At 38.5% G+C, this 21,972-nt stretch overlaps 2 protein-coding genes across 2 annotated transcripts; one reads left to right on the top strand and one right to left on the bottom strand.

Moving 5' to 3' along the window:
* The first annotated feature begins 258 nt into the window (after window positions 1-258).
* Window positions 259-4,444, top strand: CCN6 (cellular communication network factor 6). The gene is made up of 4 exons (XM_053937522.1): window positions 259-541; window positions 901-1,143; window positions 3,533-3,726; window positions 4,128-4,444. Exons 1-4 carry the CDS (start codon window positions 259-261, stop codon window positions 4,407-4,409), a joined length of 1,002 nt encoding a protein of 333 aa, XP_053793497.1. The 3' UTR covers window positions 4,410-4,444.
* A 583-nt stretch (window positions 4,445-5,027) lies between these two features.
* On the bottom strand, window positions 5,028-19,485 carry TUBE1 (tubulin epsilon 1). The gene is made up of 12 exons (XM_053939070.1): window positions 19,332-19,485; window positions 19,185-19,258; window positions 17,354-17,406; window positions 15,168-15,225; window positions 14,497-14,612; window positions 13,364-13,485; window positions 11,881-12,068; window positions 10,907-11,082; window positions 9,979-10,119; window positions 8,343-8,483; window positions 7,289-7,463; window positions 5,028-6,242 (listed from the first exon to the last, which is right to left on the bottom strand). The coding sequence occupies exons 1-12, from the start codon at window positions 19,354-19,356 to the stop codon at window positions 6,084-6,086; spliced, it is 1,428 nt and encodes a 475-aa protein (XP_053795045.1). The 5' UTR covers window positions 19,357-19,485; the 3' UTR covers window positions 5,028-6,083.
* Window positions 19,486-21,972: the final 2,487 nt, after the last annotated feature.

Here is a 21,972-nt window from a genome sequence, read left to right as displayed (position 1 = left end):
CTATAGAAGGCAAAAGAAAGACCAGTGAATTGTGTTTTGTACAAGCAGTAGGCCAGGCTCACTGGTGGAACACCTCAGTTGATGACACTGATGAAAATGGTCCTCTGCCTTCTACCTAGTCCTCATAGCCTCTCTCACTTTTTGACCTTGTGAAATGAGAAATGTTGCATATTTTCATGCAACTTGTCAGTTTTTTCCATCTTAATTTTATGCTATTTCAGCTACCCATAATGCATTCAGTGCTCAAAATAGCCCACCATGTGTAAGTTTTTCCACAGCCCACCAGAGCAGCCTGGAGATAAACCTTCAGAAAATGGTGAAGTCCAGCGCAAGGAGGTTTGCCACTGGCCGTGCCGATGCCCGCCGGTGCCAGCCTGCACCCCGGGGGTCAGCCTGGTGAAGGATGGCTGTGGCTGCTGTAAGGTCTGTGCCAAGCAGGCAGGAGAGCTCTGCAATGAAGCAGATGTCTGTGATCCCCACAAAGGCCTCTACTGCAACTACTCAGAAGACGAGCCTAGGTATGAAACAGGCGTGTGTGCATGTAAGTTGCTCTTTCATGTTCCCTTCTTGAAATACAAGAGGCTGGGGACCACCAGGTGAATGGTTTTGGAGGAAAGCTCTGCTTGCATGTGCTGCACAGCTCTGTGGTAAAGAATTTATCCTAATTTAGTCCTCCAACTGCTCAGTCAGAGAATCTGAGAGTAGGGTTGGGACTGTATTTAAACTTACCTGCATTAGTGAAACCAGTTCATTGTGCATAAGCCTGTTATTGATAGACATATTGATGATGCCTGATTTGCAAAGCTGTGGATGTCATAAAGACTGACCACATTTTAGCACTCTGTTTAGCAAGACCCATGTGCTCCTTCTGTGTTAGTAACTGTTGTTCACCATTTTCAGATCTGGTAGCTGTAGGATGTGAGCTCAATGGAGTTTATTATGCCAACGGGCAGACCTTTCAGCCCAACCGGCTTTATAAGTGCCTGTGTGTCAGTGGTACAATCGGATGTACCCCTGTATTCACACCAAGATTAGCAGGAAGCCCTTGCACCAGGGTCCCAGGCAGAAAGAAGGCAGGACAATCCATCTGTGGCCTAGGACAGCACAAACAACTTCAATCAACCAACTACAGACTGATGTCAGGTGAGCCTGACTAAAATGGTAAACTTCTCTGTACATGAGCCTTTCTGCATTTAGTGTCCCTGGCTCCAGCAGCCAGGCAGGCAGCACACTGGCACTTGCCCAATTCTTGCTCAAAGGCCTTTGCCAGGGTGACTGTTGTGTCCCACTTACCCCTCTTACTCTCAGGTCACAGACTCATTTCTCTAAACATAATAAATGTGAAAAGCAAAAAGGCTTTTGGCTTCTGTCATCAGGGAATTGGCCAAAGCATCTTACTGCAGAGGTTTACTGCTCATCGAATCAGCCCAATTAGGGATGCTGCTGGACAGCCATTTTGTATCCTGGGAACTGCCCCACTTTTTCCTGCTTTGTGGTGTTAGGCAGTCTTGGCTTTCACATACATATATTAACATGACACAGGTCCCTTCTTTCAATAGAAAGCAGAAAATCATAAAAATTGCCTTAGTGGCTTTCCCACATTCACAAATTTTGGTCACTGCAAGAACAATACTCCCCCCAGTTCTTTATTCAGTCTGATCAAAAGCATTCATCAGCTTGTCCATGCAACTCTGCCAGGTCAGTGGATAGTCCCTTTAACTCTATTCTTGCTCTGCTGCTAACACTAGCTCTCTTTTCCACTCTAAGGAAACACCATTTTTTTTTTTTTTAAGGAAGCAGCTACACCAGCCCTTCCCTGGCCACAGCTGCTACACTTGTGCAATCTCCTTCCCTGTGCATGTGCAATTTTCCACGGTGAAAATTATCTTTGTTACAGCTAATGCAGGTACCAGAAAGCAGAACCATTTATTTGGTGGCAGATTGAATCACCGCTATGGATCAATAAAATGAGTGCAAGGCTTATCTGAAAAACTTTATCAAAGACTGCTGAGTAGATGCACATTAATCAATCTGCTTACAAAACCTGAAGTCCAGTTTGGACAACTTCTCACATGTAAGCAGTGGTCACACAAGTAAGCCAAAATAAAAAAGTTCATCCTTACTTCAGATTATGATATAATACCTGTATCTAGTATCAAAGCATTTTAACAGAAATACACTTAATGCTGTTGTATAAACAAGTACTTGATAAAGCAACTGACTTCAAGTGAAGAGAGATTTAATTTCTAAAGAACAGTGCTAATCTGATTCAAGAGAGACCATAATGTATTGAAAACAATGGCAACCAAACCATGTGAGCATCTGAAATATATCTCAACCCAAACCATATTTCAGGTATCTGGAGAACAGCATTAAGCCATTTACTTTGTAGCCCTTTAGCAGACCCTAAAGCCCAACCTTCAGTAACTCCTTCACTGACTGTAACACAACATCATTTTTTCTGGAATTTGGATGAGCTGCACAGCATCGCCTTGGGAGCAGACCCCCAGCTGGCAAAGCACACTTTCTATTTGGCTTGGTTCAGGGACCCAACACCCTGTCCCTGTGGTGGCTGTACATGATGTAGGATGATGTTTTTTCGGGATTCTTCTGAAGAAAAACACCTGGAAATTTTTTTTGCAAGAAAAGTCTTCCCCCTCGCATTTCCCAGTCCAGCAGAAGTATCTTGTCAACTTGTATGTATTTTGAAAAGTCCATTTTCTGTTAGAGTGGATAGTAAGTGCTAAGTTTCATTTTACTCCTCTCGCCTTGTTTTCTGTCTTTCCATTTCTATTTGATTTACCTAATTCAGATACAGAGAGATGTAACTAGGGCAGACTTTAAAAAATGTACCAAGTATAAACAACCATTTAACTTCCTTTTATTTGTTGCAGATCTGTGACAGGCATTTAAACTGCTTGCTTCAATGAGATCTTTAAATTGCTGTCTACTTTCTAAGTAGACAGCAGTTCTGGTAATTCCAGGTAATTCTGCACGTGGTCTTACATAAATGCACAGATTCCATATAGTGTTTTTGTACAACTTTTTCACAGCAATTTTGTTTCATTTTTAAAGTATACTCCACCTAATCCAGCCCTCAGGCATTTTAGTGGTATCTAAAAGTGATTGGGTACTTTTATTCCTCAATACAAAACCTAAGGTCTTATCAATATCTACAAAGACACAAATATTAATGTTCTCAGCAGCCTTTATAAACTATGCTTGGCCTAAAATAAAAGAAAAATCTGAATATTTCATAAAAATTCCACAATTAGCTCTTTTCACATAACATTTTCATCACATGAGACTGGAAGGTCATATAATACATGCAATTTCATAATTCTTGGTAGAACTGAGTATCCAGTATCACCAAAGTTTAACTGCAGCTCAGTTGAATTTTGTATAAATGTTATTTATGTCTCATTTTTAGGTTTACCTACAGAAGTACCTTCACGAACAGAAATCAAAATCTTATCCTTGTATTTTCAGTTCATCCTTTTGGGGCTGTATAAATAAAATGTTGCTGTCTTAGCTTACAGAAGCTTACCACTAGTTTTGAAGAAAAAGTGCCTCATACAGGCAACTCCCTGGACCCCCTGTTCCAGGACCTGTGGCATAGGCATATCCAGCAGAGTGACCAATGACAACAGAAAATGTGAAATGAAAAAAGAAAAGAGATTATGCTTCATCCAGCCTTGTCTGACCAATATGCTGAAGAAAATAAAGGTATTTTCTACCATAAAATTAGTTCCTAATAGAAAATTAAAACATTGGAACTAATGGAAAAATGGATGTATTAGCAAGCACTAATAAAACATTTACTTATTTTTTACCAGTTTTAAAATAACTCTTCTATGTTTTCTACCATTAATGTTCATGTTTCAATAGCAAATTACAGATGTGCAATTTCAAACAAAAGAATGTAATGTCCTGAAATATAAGTGCTGCTAATGCTGTCCTGATGTACAGTCATTCTGAAAATATCTCCTGTTTGTTGACGGACAAAGGAAAAAATCAGGCAGCTTTCAGATTGAGCAACTTTCAAGATATTTCTAAGTAAATGTTGCAACTTTTTCTTACATGATCTGCTATTAATGTTCAGGGTTTTCTTTGTTTTAATATTAAAGATTCCAAAGGGAAAAACATGTCAACCAACTTTCCAGCTTCCAACAGCAGAGAAGCTAGCTTTTTCCGGATGCTCAACTACTCAAAGATACAAACTAACTTTCTGTGGAGTGTGCTTGGATAAGAGGTGCTGCATTCCTAATAAGTCCAAAATGATCACTGTACAGTTTGAGTGTCCCAATGAAGGCTTCTTCAGGTGGAAGATGATGTGGATAACATCGTGTGTGTGTCAGAGGATTTGCAGTGCTCCAGGAGATATATTTTCCCAACTCAAACTCCTATGACAAATTACACCATGGACTGTAACACATGGCGTGCAACAACATATTCACAGCCTGAAGAGTCAGCATAACCCCCTGTCACAGCAGTGTTCATAATGAAACTACACATATGAATATTCACTCATTTATTAAATAGCACCTGTAAAACGCCAGAGGGCATCTTTTTAAATGTAACTGTTTTTACATGGAGAGATACATCCTTCTCCAAAATGTATCTAACACCAGCAGTGCTCAAATAAGAACTCTTGGTAACTAAGAAAGGTACAGCAAGAGAGCTTCATACCCCACTGTAACAAGTTTTTGCCCACAAATACAAATAGATGCTTTTTTCCGGATAGGAAAAAAATTGCCCTGTAATACTTCAACTATCATTCTTCATTCTTAAATTAACCTTTTCTGCTATGTATCTGAAATTGTAAAACACATCAATGCTGTTTTGAAACAGAAGTTGTCAACTTTAAAGTCAGACTGCTTTTTCCAACAGATGGTCTTTCTCTAGTGTTATGGATATAAACACCGATGTGCAAAGGAACAAGTAAGTGGGCAACTGCAGATAATAGATGCAAGATGTAAGAAAATTGCTATTTTTAGAACATTTTCTTAAAAAATGCTCTCAACAAATGTTATCACAGTACTTTATTGAATACTTCTGGGTTTATACATTTAAAATTGTGCTTACTTACACATCCACTCCAGCTGTGCTAGAAGGACTTCAAATTTCAAGAAATCATGGTATCAATCCATTCTGATCTGTAACAGTTCACTGGCAAGCAACTGGAAATAGCTGTAGATTCTATTTTGTAATAGTTCTTACTGTAATATAAAAAGCTGCTTACCCTGATAATTATAAATATTAAAACATCTATTTTACTTGCATTCTTTTGAGGATATAAGTGTTTTTCTCCAAATGGTCATTATAACTTCATCATAAGTGCAGGTTTCGCTCAGAGGTATTCTGTATTATCTCATTATCAAGTGCAACTCAGCATTCATGAATATGAATCCTTAAAAAATTCATTAATATTCCAAGCATAACACTTGAAACAAAAATTTTTAAAAAAATTTTCTGTTATTGCCAATTTTGGTATTAACTGAGAATCCTCTAAAATAGTTAAGTACAACATAGGAGCAGAAATATAAAAATGAGGAACATAGCTTGGAGCATTCTGAAATGTCTACTGCAAAGTGTAAGAAAGCAGTTTCATTAGACTTGCTTTCATCTTTGAAAAGACTACATGGGATTTTCTTCTCTTCATAGTCGCTTGTTAAAAACTAAATCTAGCAACGGTGATCCTTCTTTGAAGCAAGGCCAACCTTTAGTTTACTGTAAATGGAAAGTCTGAGAAAAGAATTACATTTTTGGCTGCTACAGACAACCTCTCCTCCTTTTCTTCACAGCATATGGTGTGGCAATTTACTACACAGATAGGATTACTGTCCTTACTGATACCAGCCACAATTAGGTGCCTCCAGATCTTTCTTACAGGCATGGCTCACCACTTAATGACAACTCTTGAGGTAAGGAAACTGTTGTGCTAGTCCCACTTTGGAATTACAATAACCAGGCATGCTGCAAGTCATTCTGGTTAACTGAAGTGGCTGGATGTTTAGGGAAAGTGTTTTTTTTTTTTTTTTTTTTCTTTTTTGTTGTTGTTTTTAAAATCAGTTCTTCCTTCTTTAAACAGCTATCTTCAGTCTTGAAGGATCTATTCTAGGCCCACCTTTTGTAGCATCCAATTCATTGTACTCTTCTATTAGGTCAGACAAAGAGGATACAGCTTCCGAAAAACAGCTTTGCTCCATCCCATCTATTTGCAGATAATGGTGAAGGTGAGCCTAAGAGAATAAAAAAAAAAAGTTCAGTGTTATCCTTTTCTTGGTATTTGATTGCTTTGGCTCAGTAAATACGTGTTAGCCTGTACTGAAGGGGGGAGTGCAAGCATTGTGGAAATGGCACTTAGAGATTTATATCATGACATCCCTTGTTTAAACACTTGGCAAGTTTGGTAACAATCCCCAAGTGAATCACAGTCAATATTACTGACTTCTTAAAAACCCATCTTTTCATATTGTGTTCTTGGGTACACCAGACCAGCTGTGGATTGGGTTTACATGGCAGGCTTTTGGCAGCAGGGAGAATGCAGGGCTGCAGGGGTGGCTGCCCTCATGCTGAACAGAGCAATCCCAGCCAGCTCCAGTATGGACCTGCCACTGGTCACAGCTTGAGCCCATTAGTGATGCTGGTAATGCCTCTGTGACAACATATTTACTGAGAGGTAAAAATGCTGCACAACAGCTGTGACAGAGAAGATGCAAGAAAATGTGAGAGAAACAGCCCTGCAGACACTAAGATCAGTGAAGAAGGAATAGAAGTGGAATTCTGAGGCTGGGAAGAAGGCAGTGGAGTGGGGGGGTGAAGGTGTTTTCAGCTTTGTTTTTATTTCTTGCCATCCTACTCTACTATTATTGGCAACAAATTAAATTAATTTTCCAAATGCCAAGTCTGTTTAGCCCATGACAACAACTGGTGATTGTTCTCCCCATCTTTATCTTGACCCAAAGGTTTTTCATGGTACTTTTCTCCTGTCCTGCTGAGGAAGTGAAGTGAGAGAAAGCTTGGTGGACTCCAAGGTTTAGTTTAGATATTAGGAAGAAATTTTTTACGGTGTACTGGAACAAGTTGCCCAGAGAACCTGTGGATGCTCCATCCCTGCAAGTGTTCTTGGCCAGATTGGATGGGGCTTTGAGTCACCTGGTCACACAAATAAAACTCTTGGGCTGTTAATTATAAACAGTCACTTCATGACACTAAGATCTGGGTTTCAATAATGCAAGATGCTAGTGATTAGTGACTATGGATGTTATAATGATAAGAGTTGCACCTTTTTCTTGTAGAGCTTCATAAATCTGTCTTTGAGTTCAATGAAAGTTGGTTTTACACAGGTGTTGTTTGCTAAAGCCAGAAGGGAATGGGAATGGCCCACAGGAGGTACTGAACACAAACCAGTTTTCCAGCCCTCTTGGTTCCAGGAGACAAAGTGCAGAGAAGGCTTCAACCTGTGATACAAAACTTTAGTTAACTAAGGAATATGAAGAACACAAAGGCTAACTACTAACAGTTTCAACTAAGAGTCTGAAAATGTCAACATTTAAGCACTCAGGATTAAGGAGGACAGTTACAACTGTCACTGTGAATAAGATATTTTAGACTCCAGACTAAACAACCGTGTCTCTATGTTAAATTTAAATTGCAAACATCAATTGTGTTTTGTTAATTTAATGCATTGGGATTTGAAAAGTGAAGTTACAAGTACCTGTTTCTATAAAAGGGACAGGAATCACTCTGAGATTTAGTAAAGGGGCAGATCAACACTGTGTGAGGGCGATCAGTCTACCTATAGTTTTGAAATAAGTAAAATACTTTAGATTCCCAGAAATTTTCCCCATGCACCCCTGTCTGCCTATAAAATCCATTTTGCCTGCCTTTCCTGTTACATCTATGTAGCTCAATACTGTTCAATGTAGAAAATAGGTGCTAACAACACAGAGTTGTTAAAATAAAGATGATTTCCTACCTACATGAAAGTAACCATGGAAAGAGAAGGGCCTTCTGTTCAGCAAAAACAAACTTCTACTACAGAACTCATTACTCCAACATCCTTTGCTGTTGGGAGACCCCTGGAAAGCTGGGTTTTTTTTGCAATTTGGAGATGGAGAGGAGTAGAACTTCCCTTTATTTGGAAATCCAGAAATAATATGACTTATTTTCACTCATTACATCAGTTAATTATGTTTTCTTCCCTTCTAAAATTAAGAAAAGGAGGCTGGAGTAAACTGATTTGGTATTGAAACTGTTCAAATGAGAAGTTGGAATGCTCTGGACAATATGCCAGTTTCTGTACAAATCCCGTGACTACTCTGTGTGGTATTACAAACCTTTCAATATTTCTGCGAAGGTCTGAAACCTGCACATTTCCTCGAACAAGAAGTGCACAGGCCAGGTAGAGGCTGTGCTTTGGATCTGCTTGAATTAGCTGATGATCTCTGCTAAACGCATCTGAGAACATCTGATCCAACCTGGGTGAAAAGAAAACAGTTATCTACTCTTACTAAAGTAGGATAAAAAAGTTCTTCAGAATGCCCACCTTCAGGGTTTAGAAGTTCATTAAATTCTGGATGAAGGTACATTTAATCTAGGACCATAAATTATAGGAAAGAGTCAAACCTTTATATTTACTTATGTTGGCATTAGAAGTTTTTAAAAACACACTGGATCCATGTTTTTCCTCCCCCTCAAGTTACAAGCCACTGCTGAATCAGAGAAGTTGCCTTTACAAAGGCAATTTGATACCATTGGTTACAAAGTCTTAAAATTATGTAAAAGAATTTAACTACTTGGGGTTCTGGTTATGTGGCAAAAATCTCACTTGGAAGGATCTGACAAGGAATATCAAAGCGCTGACCCTTACAGAACTGATTATCTGCCTGTTACAAGTCATTATTTAAAAGGATCAATGAGTCAGAGAACTGTATTAATTTTGATTAATGATTTGGGAAAAGACAGACATATTTGTCTAGTCTTCTAATTTTATCATACATGACTGCTTTAAAAGATGACACTGCAGATCATATTCTTTTTCTCTTCACTTCCTTAACCAAGTTTCACTGTACTGTGGGATACCAAAGATGGTATTCTATGGACCCACAACATCTAAGATATTCTTTCCATTTGTTCCAAATACTGTACATTTATAATCTCTATTTATTTTTTCTTATATCACCTCTGCCACAATCTGCCTATTACAACAAAAAGGAGACAAAAATGTTACTGTTCCCACTTCATTCTGAAACATCTTTGACTGATCATCTCCTCATAAGTCTGCTACCTTCCCCCCAGCCCTGTACTGTATCCTCAAGGTATGTTCTCAACAGATGTGACTGTCACAACTTTCTATTGGAAAAATAAGTGTGGTCCTGCCCTCTTCTCCACTTTGCATACTTCCATCACTTACCCTCAGCTGTCTCTACCACTATTTCTCTCTATCTCACTCTTGCTGACTCAACATAATCCACCAAACCCAGTAAAACCTATTTTAACAGGTAACTTTTTTGCTATGTCAGCAGGATAAATATCTCACAAAATCTGACACATCAGCTTATCATTACAGTAAGATGTTAAATAGGCTCACTGCATCTCCAGACTGAAGTAAGACACCATTATTTCCCCAAAGAGCCTAGTTAATCCCTTGTTTGTCTTTAGAGTATTTTGTCAGTCAAGTGCAAGCTGTTACTCAAAAGAACTCGTGGTGTACTTCTAAGTAATACATTTTCCCAACAGAAACACTTCCAGCAGAGATTAAAAGGATGTCAAGTTTACTGGCTCAACCATTACAGAGAAAAGGGACAACAGATGTTCCATAAATCAGCAGGATGAATTTGAAAATGTGGCAGATATACAAGTTTTAGAACTTTCATCCTTAGTTTTGCTGTAGAATGGAATTTTTAAATGTAAACTATGGAAAAATCAGAAATTAAGCTTTAAATGTGAGACTCCAATAATATTTTTTCTTACCTTCTAGAAGGAACATTAACATCTGCCAGTGTATACAGAGGAGTCAAGCTTGAAACCAAATAATGAAGTCGAGGAAATGGAACCAAATTCATGCTGATTTCATTAAGATCCATATTTAGGGAACCCTCAAATCTAGCAGAGCTGAAAAATTAACAAACTGTTATGAAACTGCTACAAACTAAGTAAATCACTTCTATAAGGTAAACATCTATTAAATATATTTTTCAGCTGTTGTGTACAATAAAACTGTAAAACAACACTTCATTCAAGCAAGTATTCAAGTATAATTACAAAACTTTCACATCTGGCAGTAACAGTGCTATGTCTTATTTACTTATACTTCTTATTAAAGAACAGTAAGTTACCAAGAAGGATTCCTTGTTTCCCAATTGTAGTCTTTAGCACTGATTTATTATCATTAATAATGTTTAATAACACTTAATACTGGTTAATTAATACCACTTTTACTAAACAGGCTATAATAAAACACATGTTACTTAGCATTCATGACAAGCTGTTTAAAAGGAAAACAGGCCAGTACCCCAGAAGTATATTTTTTGCAGCAATAGACAGTTTACAAGCAAAAATGATCTCACAATATTTACAAAATAATGCAACTGGCCTAGAAAGGCAAACCTCCATGGGCTCCACGAGGCACTAGTGAAAGACAATATACTTCAGCCTTTAAACTTACCTCAGTTTTAAGACTATCATGGCTAAAGCAACACCACAACAATCTGAATACTTTAGTATTTAGTGCTAAATGCTAAAATAGTTTAGCATTTAGTAACCAGTTCTTAAGAAGAGAAGACTCATATAGAATGAAAACCAATTAGTATTACTCAAGTTGATGCAGGCCTGCATATTTACAGCACACACCACCTCCAGAAATCCTACTCAGTTACAGAGGAATAACCTGTAACTTTACCTTGTCAGGTTCAGCAGCAAGTTGGCTACGATATTATTCATTGCATCAAATGGCTTCTCTTGTAGTGTTTTTGCACTGCCTGCACTTGATGTTACCAAGCTGTTTTGCTTCACAGTTGATCCTAACTTCCCAGAATTGATCATCTGATGAATTTTATTAACTATCTCAAACAGAGACTTTGAGAGAGAGGAAAAAAAAGCACAGAAGTAGTCTTGAGTATAGAACTTTGAAATTCGGTACCACACTTTTTCATTTCTAATAATCTTGAAAGCTCAGACATTGTACCGTTAGGTTAAAGATTATACCTTGATACATCTAAGTCCAATTTTTGAGCAATTCCAGTTGACTGAAGTGTTTCTAAGTCTGTGCCTTACATATCACAAATATATACACGGCTTGACTCAGAAGTTTGAATTTTAATCAACTATTCAAAATGCTTATGAAAATTTAAAAAGCAGTTTTAGAAGATAACACCTGTGAAGCAAAAAATATAGTCTCTGACTAAATTTCACTTTCTCTTGCTTTTTTCACAAACAAACAGCCAGACAGCCACTGAAGCTAGATTCAAATGAGTCTAGCGCTTTGCAAGGTCAGTGATTTACATATCACTAATCAGCACAGTTAAGTTTGTTGGAAGCTGGAGAGGCCAGCGGTCCTTGCAGGACCCTACTAATACTACATACAAATTGATTGCTAGGAGAAGACACTCTAGCTCAGTAAATAGGTTTTCACTGTTTATCTTAAAATAGACATGAAAAAATTCACTCTACCTTAGTTTAAAGGAGCAGAGCAACTTTTTAGTGATGCCCACATTCATTTCAAAAGCTTACAAGTGACTTAGAAGTTCAATTATTACTTTAAAAGGTGAAATTATGCTTCCAGAGATTTGGCATGCAAATCAGTGCTGAAAAGGAAGAGCCATTTCCACATTCTAATTAAAAAAAAAATTACAGAAATAGAATATTATTTCTTACTTCATTCTCTATTGGTAGCACACAGTCTGCATGTTCATTAAGCTCCTTCATAGCCAGAACACTGTTATATGGAGAAGTAATAACATCATCTTCACCAGAGGGATAAACTGAAGTAACAAATCTATATACTTCTGGGAACTCCTCCTCAAGCAAATTTAGTACAAAAGTTCCAAGACCAGATCCTGTCCCTAATTATGAATGAAGACAGAATGAGAGAAGACAGGTTCCCCGCATTATCTTAGGCTCTACGACTCATGTAGGAGACAAACAACTTTTCAATTATATATGTTAACAAATATTTTCTGAAACATTTGGCTGACAGTAGAGACTACTCAAATGTAATTAAGGCAGGAAGGTTTGTCCCAGACAGGAAAATAATTAAGTAATAAAATTATTTCCCACAGTATGTCAGTTGGAATGAAGTATACATTCTCAAAAATTTCTGCAAACCAAAAAGTCCTATTATGTAACAAACATTTTTCTGACCTAGTATTTCTAATTCTTATTTTCAATTCTTTAATTTGAATTATGAAACACAACATTTGCACAAAAGCATTGAACTGCCCCAAACAATACTATTTTCCTTTTGGGTTTTCTTTATGAAATTTTCTCATTCTTCAGTAAAAACAGAACTGCCCCTTCCCCCCAGCACACAGGCTTTTTTCCTCATTATCACTAAGCACACAGCCCTGAGTTCAAAACAGAGAACTGAACTGTGGTCTTGTTCTGAATATTCAGCTACATTCTCAGTGGCAGACAATTCAATCCATGAACATGACAGCAGTTTTCACAATAACAGAAACAGTACCTCCAGGGTCTCTGAAATTAAGCAAATGGCAGCAAAAAGGCCCTTGACAAAATCCTTGCTTCATATTTAGAGCTATTTTCTGTGTCTTTTTCCACATCATAACCAGTTATAATACATGCTACTCTCATACTTCTGGGGTAGGAAGGCTTAATGGCAATGCAATAATGACAAAATTGTCACTGCAAAGGATTCTCCCTTTTGGCTTATTAGCTAACTAGATCAGATGCAAGAGAATTATGAGGAAGGAAAACAGAAAACCAAAGTTTTTCTGAAGTTAAGCAACATTAGAAGTCTCCTTCAAAGCCTTCTGGAAAACTCTTTCCCCACAACTAAAATGATTATGACAATGCTGTCAGTGTTCAGAGGTCACCGACCCTTCTTCTGATCAGTAATACCTCAGTGTTTGTCTTTGGTACCTGTCTTGATCCACTCACGACCTCATCTTTAGAATTTCAGCTGCATTTTTGTTCTGGGTAGCATATCAGAGCTCCTCAGTGCTCTAATAAAACCAGTGATAAATAATTACAGGTCCACTTAATTGTACTAGGTTAATTTTCTAAATCTGCATTCTGAATGATGTAGATTATTATATTGATTTTCTTTTCAAGATCCATGTATTTTCTTTTTTTCATCTGTGGCTACTGCAGTCATACTCCCCATAAAAAGATTACTTACCACCTCCCATGGAATGAATTATAAAGAAACACTGTAGACAGTCACAATGTTCAGCAGTTTTTCTCAGCTTTTCCACTATGTTTTCCCGGTACTGACAGCCATATATCTTATGACCTACAGCCCTGAGGATATGAAAAGTACTTTAAAATCTCTGCCCAAAAAATCAAACTTTAAAATTTTCATTTTAAATCCTTTTATGTGACATTTTAGAGTTCAGAGTCCAAAGCTGGGTGCAACACCTCATCTGTGAGAGTTTCTAAGTTGAGCATATGGGAGTCAGGACGTGGCTTTAACTTGGAGGATGCAAACGGGTCTAAATTCACAACTTTGGAGTGTGCACTTATTATTCTGTACTGAAAAGGAAATAAACTCCCACACTGGATGATCCAATTGTAGTGATGAAATGAAAGCTACATAGTCCTTAACAATAAAGATATCCCTATGTAATAAGTGTACAGATAATCTTTTGAGTACTATGCAAGTCAGTTGCTACTAGCAACAAAAAAAAAAACCCAAACAGCTCATTTTCAACACACTTGTCTGCTAGATGGCAAAGTTGGTAGATAATAAAGACGGTTTTACTCTCCTTATTGCACTCTCTTTTGGTACATTTGCTGGTGATTTGCTTTCCAGTCTATAGTGCACTGAATATTATTAGAGCACCTTAAGGTCTCTGAAAATTTGGAATTCATTATGTTAATCAATCTTTTTCTAAATTTTTCTCTTGGTAATGTAGTTTATATGCACAAAATCAGACTCTCCTTAGAAATCAAAAGTGCATTTGTTCATATATCTCATTTCCACAGTTGCTGCAGTCTCAAACTAGATTATGGCTTCGACTTAGCAGTGAAAGCAGCAGAATGCCAAAGAAACAAAAATAAAAAGCATGTTCTTTTGTAAAGAAAATAAAAAAATAAGGAGAAAAAAAAAGAGGCAAAATGATGTATCAGCAAAATTATTCTTCTGTAAAAGCCTTTTCAAAGCCTTCCTCCAGGCAATAGTGACTCCAAGTTTGCTGGTAAAATGCTGCAGCTCTCCAGGTGCAGAACAACACAGAAAGCTATGGTTATCATTTCCCCTTTCAAATGCCATCTAATTAGCTGCTAAGAAATGTGTTCTAAAGAGGTTCTTACCAGTTGTTTCCTGAACCAGAAACATCTGTGATAAGCTGCTTGCTATCAAACACATCCCTCAATGGTCCCTGTAGAATTTCATTTACCACACCCTCCTCCATGTCAATCAACAGTGCCTTTGAGAATGGAAAGAATTTAAATTCAGTCAGTAAGCAAACCACCCTTGAAATAATCACACAAAGAAATATGAAATTGACAATATGAAAGGAATTCTGTTTCTACTTTGCTCCAGAGAAACCTTTTTCCCCCAGCTGTTAACTAGGAGACCAACTAGATTCTCCTTAGCTGATTTGCTAGTTGTTTGATAGGACTGCATTTCAGATGAAATTTTGTTAAAATTTTATAATGTTTTGCCCCACTACTTAGGAATAAAAAAATTAAAATATTTTTATGTTTCAAGTTTCCTTGCTCCTTAATCATTTAAAGTGGCTCAAAGAAACCCAATGCTTAGTTAATAATATCTGCAATAATTTTATAAAAATTCCACTATGAGTTACTCAACAAGACTGGCAGCAAACTGTATTACTGCATTAATAAAAGTTAATATTAGAAATTTTACTTTCAAAGCAGTACTTAAACCTGAATGCAATTTTAAGAACTTCATGAGAATTCCCACACAGTTGGACATAAATATTCAATGTAAAAACAGTGACCTTTATAGATTGCCTTACTCGTGCTTTTAAAGAGCAGATTTTTCCTTTGTAAATATCAGGACCATTATCACCACTTCTGAAAAAAAAATAGTAACAGAAAAATCTAAGATCATATTTGCAGCATAAAATATACACTACAATAAAATTTTATCTCTTATATATTGTGTTTGGAGGACTATGACAACACAAACAAACAGAAACACCCTGAACATGCTGCTAAGACCTCATAATACAGGACATGATCTCAATCAGAATTACCCTAAACATTACTTCAAGAAGCTGAAAGATAAGCATAGAAGTTTACTCTCAGATACAGCCTCTGATTTGTAGCAATTCTACAAGCACTGCCAAAACTGGAAAGGATTATCTTTTATCAGCACGTGATACGTGTATCCACATCAAACAATGGAAAAAAGCTCCCCATGAGCTTTTCAGTGGGGTTAGTACAGCACTGTGCTCGAGGTGTGAAAGCTCTGTAACTGCACCAGCACAGTGCTGTGCTTGACTTATTCTGCTTATTATGATTTACCAGTTCAGAAATCCTGCTGGGCTGACATAGGTAAATCTTCCTTCTTTTCCAGGACTGGTTGTATTGAGTCAACATAGCAGACTATACATTATGTCACATTTTTTTCCCACTCAAATGATGAGATACTATGGTCTGGCCATACTATATTCAGCACAAGGGGGAAAAAAAGGCAGGGATACTGGAAGACTGATCTTATTTCCTGTTCCATTATTTACCTCATCTGGGAGCTGGCCAAGCCTAAATTTAAAGTATGTCTTAAGACCATTCTACATTTAACCACCATTATATTCACAAAACATCAGCTAAAATTCACTACAGCACCGATGTTCTGAGCCTACTGAATCCCATCATGAACAAGGGGAAAAGAGTACAGGGCTGCACTGGATTACTCAAGAATTTTACAACTTGTCAATCAAAGATGGTCTCTAGACACTTTTCATTAGGTGAGCAGCTCACAACAGCCTCCAATACTCATGTGCTTCCTCTAGCCTACACAACACCTGCAGGAGTACACTATAGCACCAGTAAATCCTCCTAGAGAATTCCTCTTTAGGGACTAACAAAATTCAAAGAGGAAATAAAACCAATGCCAAACCAACATTTATGTTTCTCACTGTTGGCTTTATGGTCTTTCATGCCAAATCAAACCTTCTTGGTTTCAATTCAATTTCAAACCACTTGGATTCAATTGCTGAAAAAAAAAAAATCCCAAGATTCCTAGAACCATGGGATGGCTTGGGTTGGAAGGGACCTTAAAGATTGTCCAGTTCCAACCCCCCTGCCATGGGCAGGGACACCTTCCACTAGACCAGGTTGCTCAGAGAGAAAACAGGTGTTCCTATTGCAGCCAAGCTGTCAATTACAAATTTGGTGGTTTCATCTGGCACATGAAACAGACATTTTTTATGATTCAATTTTCTTAATTAAAAAAAAAGTATTCTTGGAAATACACATATGGAATGACAATAACAAACTTCAATACATTTGCAATGTTCTTTCAAAGAGGTAAAATTTGAGACAAAGCAGTTTGGATTTCAGTGCAGTTCTAGTTAAAATCACATTGCTGTATGCAACCTTTTCATACAATGGAAGGAAACAGAGGTTGGTCAAATGTTTTTTTATTAAAATGCAACAGGCATTGTACACAATCCCAAGTACACATTTTCTTTTTGCAAACTGCAAGGATCTTTATAACTTGAAAGAGATAACTGAATGGTTTTAAGGTATGACTTGGTTAACTTAAAAAACAATTATAGACACTACTCTGGGTAACAAAATAGTCAGATACATAAGACTTAAAAATTTGTCAGTTTTTTCTGACTATCTTATATACAATTCCTCTTACAACTCTTCAAGAAATGCTGCTCAGTTAGTATTCAGAGGGCACACAATATGCTTGTTATTTGCAGTGGCAGAAGCTATCAGATCCTGACTGTCCACGTTTGGTACAAAAGGAAAGGAAAACAAACTCACACACTTTCAACACATTTAACTACTGAAGTATATATAGATAGAATGGAAATGCAAAGATAAGGTTTTGAGAATACAAAAAATCAAAATCTTTCTCTAGTACAAGCTAAATATGGCTTAAATAAAACTATAACTTAGGTTAAAAGAAGATACAACAAGGGCTGATCTACCATGTTAACTCATGAACTGCTTGATAAAAACTTACCTTGTATCTACGTTCCTAAAGAAACTGCTTAAGGCTTCATCATAAATTCCTTTCTAAAAGGAAACAACACAAAATTATGTGTAATGTCAAAAATTCTCAGTGCTTTTTCATGGAATAATTTAAGTTGGAAGGGACCACTGAAGGATATCTGTCAAACTTTACTTCTTGAAACTGACTGAACATCTCTGTTGAATCCAGCTAGTTCTAGTCATCTCTAAAAAGAACACCTCATTGAAACATCAGCTTGTTATTAAAAACTGAGAGGAGAATGTAACTAGGAAATTAATTTTTCAGCACAAGATTAAGCAACTGTAGTAGTTTACTGAAGATCCCAATGCAACTATTAAATTGAAGAGCTGCTCTTCAGCTGACTCAGTTCATCACTGATACAACTCTCAGCTCATCATGCGTTCCATGCTTGTGATACCAATGCCCATGGAGTTCTGCAAAAAGGACAGCACAATCACACTGACTCTTGAAATCCCTGCCAAGGGATAGCATGGCAATTACCCAACATAAAACTAAAGAGATCTGACAAGCTTAAATACCTTAAGTGCTTCATAGTCACAGCAAGAAAAGTGTGATTTTGTTCAGGGTACTCAGCACAATCCTGTGTCCTCCTCATGTTGCTATTTTGGTCAGTAAAACTGTACAGCAAGTCATGGCACGAGCTAACGTGGAAAACAATGGTGGGCTTTGGGGGTGTCCTCTTTTGCTTTACTGCCAGTGGCAAACTACCAGCACTGAACAGCCCTCACCATGTTGTCAACTGCCTCAGAGCTGCTAATGCCTGGCTGTAGGGAGACACACTGAGCTTTTCAGGGTGGAAATGCTGGAGAAAGTTGGCCTGAATTAGTGATCACAGAATATTCTGAGTTGGACGGGACCCAGAAGGAACATAGAGTCCAACTCTCAGCCCGTCAAAAGATACCCCAAGAGTCACACCACGTGCCTGGGAGCGTTGTCCAAATGCTTCCTGAGCTCTGACAGGCTTGGTGCTGGGGAGTCTGCTCCAGTGCCCAATACTCCCTGGGCGAAGAACCTTTTTCTAATACGTAACTTAAATGTTTCCTGACACAACTTCAGGCCATTCCTTTGGGTCCTGTCACTGGTCACGACAGAGGAGAGATCAGTGTCTGTCCCTCCTCTTCCCCTGAGGAGAACGTTGCAGACTGTAATGAGATCCTCAGTGTCCTCCAGGCTGAAGAGACCAAGTAACCTCAGCTGCTCCTCATATGGCTTCACCTCAAGGCCCTTCACTATCCTTGTGTTCTTTCTTTGGACGTTCTCTAACAGCTTAATGTGTTTTTTTATATTGTGGCACCCAAAACTGCACACAGGACTAGAGATGAGGCTGTCCCAGAGCAGAGCAGAGCAGGACAATCCCCTCCCTTGCCCGGCTGGCGATGCTGAGCCTGATGCCCCCCAGGACACCACTGGCCCTCCTGGCTGCCAGGGCACTGCTGATTCATGTGCCACTTGCCATCGACCAGGACCCTCAGGTCCATGCCGCTGCTTTCCAGCATCTCATTCCCCAGCCCGTCCGTACATCCAGCGTTGTCCCATCCCACGTGCAGGATGCGCTAATCCCCGTTAAACTACACACGGCTGCTGCCTGCCCACGCCCTCATTTAACAGGGTCTCTTGACAGTTAACCTCACGTTTTGTTTTCGTGATTAGCTAAACGGCACAGGAAGCTGGGGATGGTTGTGCTCACAGTGAAGCGCCCTTGGTTTAAGCAAACAAACACAGGGCTCTGCAGTCACAGCGACAGACGCGGAAGGCAGCGAGGGCGGCGCGCCCCGGGCCAGCGGGGCTGCGGCGCCTTTACCTTGTTGACAGCGGCGTGTTCCCGCAGCGCCAGGTCCCAGAAACGGCATCCCACCTGGTTCCCGCACTGTCCCACTGCAAAGGGGAGAGACACGGCTCAGGCACAGGGAGGGGGCGGCGGGAGCTCTGGGCGCCACGACCCCCTTACCCTGCACCACCACCGACTGGGTCATGGCCGAGCCGGCGGCGCAGGCCTCTTTCGAAGTCGGCGCCCGGAAGCCGCGCCCCCTGAGTTCCTGCGGTGGAACGTCCCAACCGTCGCCTCAGCTGCGGGCGCTCGCCGCCTGCCCGCCGCGAGTGGAACGTGCCATTAGGGAGCGGGGGGGAGAGGGGCGGACAGCACGGGAGAGTAGTGAGCGTTTCAGACACTCGGTGAGTGTGAGGGGGACCCGACAGGGGCTGCAGGGTCTCGGCTGAGGCCCAGATACAGGAGGCCTGACAAAGAACTAAAATAAAGCCCCTGTACGGGAGAACAAAAGTATTTCCATACACTACAGTTCATTATCCTTTATGGATGAAATGTTGCAATGAGGAAGCGCTTTATTTTCCCCAAATACATAATTCAGGGAGACGGTGTGAAATGTGCGAAGCGGCATGAAAATACAAACTAAAAATTAAATGAAAAAGCGGCCATTTGGAAATGCTGTAATGTACCCTCCCAGCAGGCTTGCACGTTAAGCTCGGTTTCATATTGAGCATCTAATTGTCTGCAGTGAAAAAACGAGGAGTGTAGAGATGCTGTTGTCTCAGCATGGCAAGACTGGTCCGCAACACAGCTCAGCTGCAAAATCATAGAATCCTTTAGGTTGGAGAAGACCATTAAGACCATCAAGTCCAACTGTTAATCCAGCATTGCCAAGTCCAGGACTAAAACAGTAAAGAATGTGGGACATGCAAATCTTGCAGAAAGCTGTCTTGTGACACAGATGGCATTTCTGCTTCCTGTGGGAGGAAAAAAGCAATTCCATGCAACCCAGTCCATTAAGTTTTATGGCTAATACCTTCCAACAAAATACTTTTTTTCCAAATAGATTATTTGTAGTGCTGGTCTACAAAAAATTTGTTAAATAAGATTTTTCATCCTTTTTTTTGCTCCTAGACATAACCTGGTAGACATTAATTGTAAGTCTACAGAAAAATAAGTTTATAGTTAATGACTATTTAAAAAAGTAACAAACAAACTATTTAAAACAAAACAACAACAACAACAAAAAAAAACAACCAAACAAAACCCCAAAACCCAAACTATTTAAAAAAACCAAACATATATAATCTTTCCTGGAAAGATTATATATGTATTGCAGCAAATAAAATATTGTACAATACAATATAAGAATGCATTATTTACAAGAAATAGATACACAGACTAAATTTGTAAAACTTAAATAAAATCATATTGTTCTTTAGAAAAAGTACTGAGTGGCCCAAGCTTACTCAAGTGTCATGGGGAAAGGACCAATGGCTGTAGTGTTATAGGCACGTTTAGCATGAATAGAGTAATACTGCCTCAAACAGGTCTTTTCTATAAACTAATCACCAGTGTAAAACCACATGAATATTAAACAGGAAAGTAGGTAGTCATTTGTCTCTGGACAGACTAGATGTAACCTATAACTTAATTTCGTTCCCTGTGGTTTTTTGAAGTGGCCCAAACTTGTCGGCTGTGCTCTGTTCTTGCTATTAGATGTCAAACTGCCTCTATACTTCTTACCTACTGATATGTCCTTAAAGTCTTCTCTTCACATGTCTTCTCAGCCTTAATTAAGGTTAAAAGCAGTACAACATTGCTTATAAGCATTCTAACGCTTAATTTAAATTCTACAGAATCTCTTAATATTACTGTATCTCACTTCCTTTCTTTTTTGTGTAATTAACTCCACTTTCTTCTTTTTTTTTTTTTTTTAAGTTAGTTGCAGTTTTTGTGTTCTATGTCCCATGAAGATTCAGCTTAGTCAGATTCACTCTATTGAACTTGATGTTGCAACAAGACACTGAGCTTTGGCTTCCAGTGTTCTTTAAGTGGTCTGTGAAGGCAAATGTAAAGTGATTATTTTCTTTGAGCTTGGAAACACTGTGAATTGGAGATGGAATTGATATTCATGTTAATGTGGGGGTATTTTTTAGCTGCCAAAAAAGGTCCAAGGGCAGGAAGTTGACGTGTAGTAACCAGCTTGGCTTGGTGCATATGCTCAGGTGTTTAATGAAACAGTCAGCTCAACTCTGTGAAAGAAATAATCACACACTTGACTTTCTGTTTTGTTGTAGATGAAGCTCCACTTCATCTACATAGTATAAAATGCATGAATTGATATAGGTCCCCTTGGAGGCACTTTTATCTATGTTAATTATTTAATCAACAGACTTATGGTAATATGTATTTCTTACCCTTAATTTCTCAGTAATATTTTGCTGATGTGTTATACAGGAATGATGTTCCACAGCTTTGGAACACAAATTGAATAATTGTATAAATAACTTACTATGTTATTTAGTGGAAATGAATTGCCATGGACCACTGTGAATCTGTGAATAACCCTTAAATCCCATGCTGTAACAAGAGCCAAAAGTGCATCACAAGTTAAATATTTGTGCTATGCTTTCAGCATCTTTTTAATAACAGTCATTTGACTATTTAGGCCATGTGCTGCTGTGGGGAGAATACACTGGAATGTGAGCTAATGTTCATTTGACTTATGTCTTAGTTCACATATGAAGGTTTGTTGGTTTGTAATTTTGATTTTTTTTTCTTTTTTTTTTTTTGTTTGTTTGAGTCTTTTTAAATTTAGAAT

The sequence above is a fragment of the Vidua chalybeata genome, chromosome 3 (assembly GCF_026979565.1).
Source record: "Vidua chalybeata isolate OUT-0048 chromosome 3, bVidCha1 merged haplotype, whole genome shotgun sequence".
Classification (NCBI taxonomy): Eukaryota; Metazoa; Chordata; class Aves; order Passeriformes; family Viduidae; genus Vidua; species Vidua chalybeata.
This window is presented reverse-complemented; position numbering and strand designations above follow the sequence as displayed.